Source organism: Rhizomucor pusillus (assembly GCF_041956525.1).
Source record: "Rhizomucor pusillus strain CBS 183.67 unplaced genomic scaffold VTP01scaffold_35, whole genome shotgun sequence".
Classification (NCBI taxonomy): Eukaryota; Fungi; Mucoromycota; class Mucoromycetes; order Mucorales; family Lichtheimiaceae; genus Rhizomucor; species Rhizomucor pusillus.
In genome coordinates this window covers 1-1,423 of record NW_027192176.1, presented here as the reverse complement: position 1 = coordinate 1,423, position 1,423 = coordinate 1, and the positions used below count along the sequence as shown (strand labels likewise).

At 45.7% G+C, this 1,423-nt stretch overlaps 1 protein-coding gene across 1 annotated transcript; it reads left to right on the top strand.

Annotated features, from left to right (window-relative positions):
• Positions 1-400: 400 nt before the first annotated feature.
• Positions 401-1,296, top strand: VTP01DRAFT_7251 (uncharacterized protein; the record flags this gene model as incomplete). Its single annotated transcript, XM_069386243.1, has 2 exons — positions 401-630; positions 696-1,296. 2 exons carry the CDS (start codon positions 401-403, stop codon positions 1,294-1,296), a joined length of 831 nt encoding a protein of 276 aa, XP_069234448.1.
• Between the last annotated feature and the right edge of the window lie 127 nt (positions 1,297-1,423).

The window sequence follows — 1,423 nt, the reverse complement described above, 5'->3', positions numbered from 1 at the left end:
TTCGAAGAAATCGCCTTGGAAACGAATCTTCAAACTCATCGTAATGTTCATCGGGAGCTGCACGATAACTTGATTGTTATGCATGATCTCGACATCTCGGTCGATTGCGGGTCGGGTGTCCACTCGAGACACGATCGAGAGTCATATCATCCAAGTCCTCGAAGTGGAGCCAAGAGATATTGTGTCGGATAGACATAAGGTTGATGACTGTTGTATCTCGTGGTTGTGTCAAACGACTGGTAATACTGTTGTAGATCTCAGGGTCAAGATATACAACAAATTCGTGCGGGTAGTCGAGTCAACCGATGCTCGTTCGTGTATATGATCGCAGCTATCGAACTTCGTCGCGAACAAGAGTGAAAAGTTCACAGAAAAGTTGCTGCGATTTAAGGATACAGGCATGACTCGATTCGAAATAACACTTTATACTAGGGATCTCTTCACATTGGACGACTATGTAGTTCTTATGAATGACTTGGTTGCCAAGATATCCGGCTGCACGACTTATCTGATAAGCTTTGAAAACCACTGGGTAAGAATTGCTAACAGAATTCGGTCGCTTGTCGCTATGTACAATCCTGATACGAAGACCTTCGCATACTGTCACTGGTGGAACTCATTGATGAAGAGGTTCCAGGGATTGGTCAAAGAGGGGTTGCGGAGAAATCTGTTCTAAGTCTTTTGGCTAATCTTAGTTTCAATGATCGGATCATCCATTACTTTATTGTACGATCGTCCGACAATACGTATGAAATCCCTGAGCGTTTGAAATATTGCAGAGTCCCGGGATGTACCGGTTTGACCATTGTGCCTGGACCATCAAACAGCCTCTTTCGACGGGTTGACAAAATCGTTAATAGTACCGTCCTTGAATTTCCCGTTATGGGGTTCCGAATGGTCAACAATATCGCACTGGGATGGTCGCCTGGTTATTATCGTGATAATGCGATCATTGACGGTGTGCAGATGGAAGCTGTGACCGACACGAATCCGGCGGAACAGGATCATGGCGTGCTTCAGCATGTAGATACTGTTAATATGCCCATTTACCGTCCCGATTACGATGTCTTGGAGATTGGTAAAGTTTATAACATAGTCGCGTATGGTCTTGGAGTCTTTAGATGCAAGGAGTATTTGTGCGTTTCGACCGAATGTGACGTACGTGCGCGTTGTAGCAAGACCCTTGACCAACTAGTCCGGTCCCGAATCAATGCAGGTCGTCCGATACCTATACAGGTAGACAGGCCCAGAAAGACCCGGGGTGTCCGTGATCTGGCGTGTATTTTGGCCGAGTAATCCCGGCATGTTTCTTTCAAAAGCTCTTTAAAATGTCCCCCTGCATCCACGCGAATTTCGATCGGTGCGAAGTTTAACATTCGTCCAAAAAGGGATGGCCGAATGTTATCAGGCCACCATACTTTTT